General features: G+C 69.0%; 1 protein-coding gene across 1 annotated transcript in view; it reads left to right on the forward strand.

Moving 5' to 3' along the window:
• Positions 1 to 1685, forward strand: part of VAX1 (ventral anterior homeobox 1) — a 3428-nt gene extending 1743 nt beyond the window's left edge. The window contains exons 2-3 of the mRNA XM_019555548.1: positions 165 to 352; positions 969 to 1685. Of these exons, the coding sequence (XP_019411093.1) occupies positions 165 to 352; positions 969 to 1508 (728 nt within the window). The 3' untranslated portion in view covers positions 1509 to 1685. The remainder of the gene's footprint in view (positions 1 to 164; positions 353 to 968) is intronic.
• Positions 1686 to 2323: the final 638 nt, after the last annotated feature.

Consider the following 2323-nt stretch of genomic DNA (forward strand, 5'->3'; position numbering starts at 1 on the left):
GCATTGCCCGCCGCTGCCCCGGGGCTGCCGCCGCTCCGGGGGGCTCGTTTCCCCCGGCGGCACGAGCATCGCCCTCCCGCTGCCTGGGTGCAGCTGGCAGCGCAGAGCCGGGCCTCCGCGTGCCAGGGGCCTGCCTCGGCCGTGACTGCGCCTTTCTTTGCCAGATGCCAAAGGTTCAATCCGGGAGATTATCCTGCCCAAAGGGCTCGACCTGGACCGGCCCAAGCGGACGCGGACCTCCTTCACGGCCGAGCAGCTGTACCGCCTCGAGATGGAGTTCCAGCGCTGCCAGTACGTGGTGGGCCGCGAGCGCACCGAGCTGGCCCGGCAGCTCAACCTCTCCGAAACTCAGGTAAGCCCGGCCCCGGCGCGCCTCGCCTGGAGCCCCGCGTCGCCCCGGGATCCCCCTGCCCGCGGAGCCTCTCCCCCCACCCCTGTGCTTTCGGGGCCTGGCCGGAGCTGAAATGACGGGGTGGGAGGGCAGCACCTGCCAGGCTGCAGGGCAGGAGCCGGGCGGCTTCCCAGGCGGGCTGCCACAGCGTCTCCCCTCCCCTGCAGCGCTGCCCCTACTGTCAGTGTCGGAAACGGCCTGGGAATGAGGCCGGCGTCCCGCGGGGCAGGCAGGGGGAGACCCCCCGCCCCGGGCTGCGGCCCATGGACGGGGAGGGCCCCGCTGGCTGTCACTTAGGGGCCCCGGGGCTGGAGCTGGGGGAGAGGCCGGGGTGCAGCCCGGGGGGGGCGGTCTCGCTGCCACCGCGCGGGGTCCCCGCCCCGTCGGAGCCGCTGCGGCTCCCGAGGGCCTGGACCACCTTTACCCCGGGGCAGCGAAGAAAAAGCCTCCGCTGCCGACGCCTGGGCAGGGCACGGGCTCAGGGCAGGGGAGGCTGCTCCTGGAGGAGCTGGGCGACGCGTGTTGCCGACCCCGCCGGGCCGGCAGCCCCTGACCGCCGCCCTCTCGCCCGGCCCAGGTCAAGGTGTGGTTCCAGAACCGGCGCACCAAGCAGAAGAAGGACCAGGGCAAGGACTCCGAGCTGCGGTCCGTGGTGTCGGAGACCGCGGCCACCTGCAGCGTCCTGCGGCTGCTGGAGCAGGGCCGGCTGCTGTCCCCGCCCGGCCTGCCCGGCCTCCTGCCCCCCTGCGCCACCAGCGCCCTGGGCTCGGCGCTGCGGGCGCCCAGCATCACCATCGGCACCACGGGCACCACCAGCTCGGGCTCGGGGCCGGCGGGCGGCTCCCCGCACCCCCCGGCCGTGAGCAGCGCCGCGGGGCCGCCCCCGGCCGCGGGACTCCACGCCTCGCCCCCCGCGGGGCACGGCCTGTTCAGCCTGCCCGTGCCCACCCTGCTGGGCTCGGTGGCCGGCCGCCTCTCCTCCAACCCCTTGACAATGGCCGGGTCGCTGGCAGGGAACTTGCAGGAACTGTCCGCCAGGTACCTGAGCTCCTCCGCCTTCGAGCCCTACTCGCGGACCGGCAGTAAAGAAGGCGCCGAGAAAAAAGCCCTGGACTGACTCGAAGTCACGCTTGTATTTATATTTATAGTCTCTCTTTGTGGCGATATTTATGGCATCACGACACGTTTTAGCATCTCACCAGCCGCCCCCCGCCCCGCGTGCCCACCCCCAGCCCGTCCCGAGGCCCGGGCGGTAGCGGGCAGATCGGAGCAGTGAAGCGAAACAAACTAAAGCGCCCCAGTTTAGCTCCCGAGCGGCCCCGGGCCCGCCCGGGTGCGGGGCACACGGGGGAGGCTGGTTTCCAAACCCGCCAGCCGACACCGGTTGCCCTCGCCCTGAATCCTGCGGTTTGAGCTGGGAAAGGGATGGGATTGGGGCGGGGGGTGGGGGGGGCAGTTGAATAATGGCCATTTCGGCCGAGCTGCACGCGTGCAAACCCACGGGCACGCCGATTCCCGGCGGACTCGGAAGCGGAGCCGTCCGTGGATTGATGCGTGCTGTCAACTCTCCAAGCACAGGTTTGCTCGAGGTCTCGTGGCCCCATTTACACATGCTCGCTGCTCCGCCTTCACCGATGAGGAGCCCAGGGTGCGTTTCTCTTTGCCCTGGGTACAGATCCGAGTCAGAAACCTGTCCATCCGCTGCTTCTCGTTTCTTTTTGTTTGGGGGTTTTGGGGTTTTTCTTTTTTAAAATTTGGGGTTTTTTTCGTGCGTGTGCGCGTGTGCTGACTGTGGGATCGGAGGAGTCTGCCTTTAAACTGCCTGCGTTCAGCCCTGGCTCCAGAAACCTGCCCTGGGAGACATTTACTAAAGCAGGAGAGGTAGCGCAATGCCCCCTTCCGCCATCCCACCAGCTAATTCTTTGAATCTAA

The sequence above is a fragment of the Crocodylus porosus genome, unplaced genomic scaffold, assembly GCF_001723895.1.
Source record: "Crocodylus porosus isolate Cpor-Errol unplaced genomic scaffold, CroPor_comp1, whole genome shotgun sequence".
Lineage (NCBI taxonomy): Eukaryota > Metazoa > Chordata > Crocodylia > Crocodylidae > Crocodylus > Crocodylus porosus.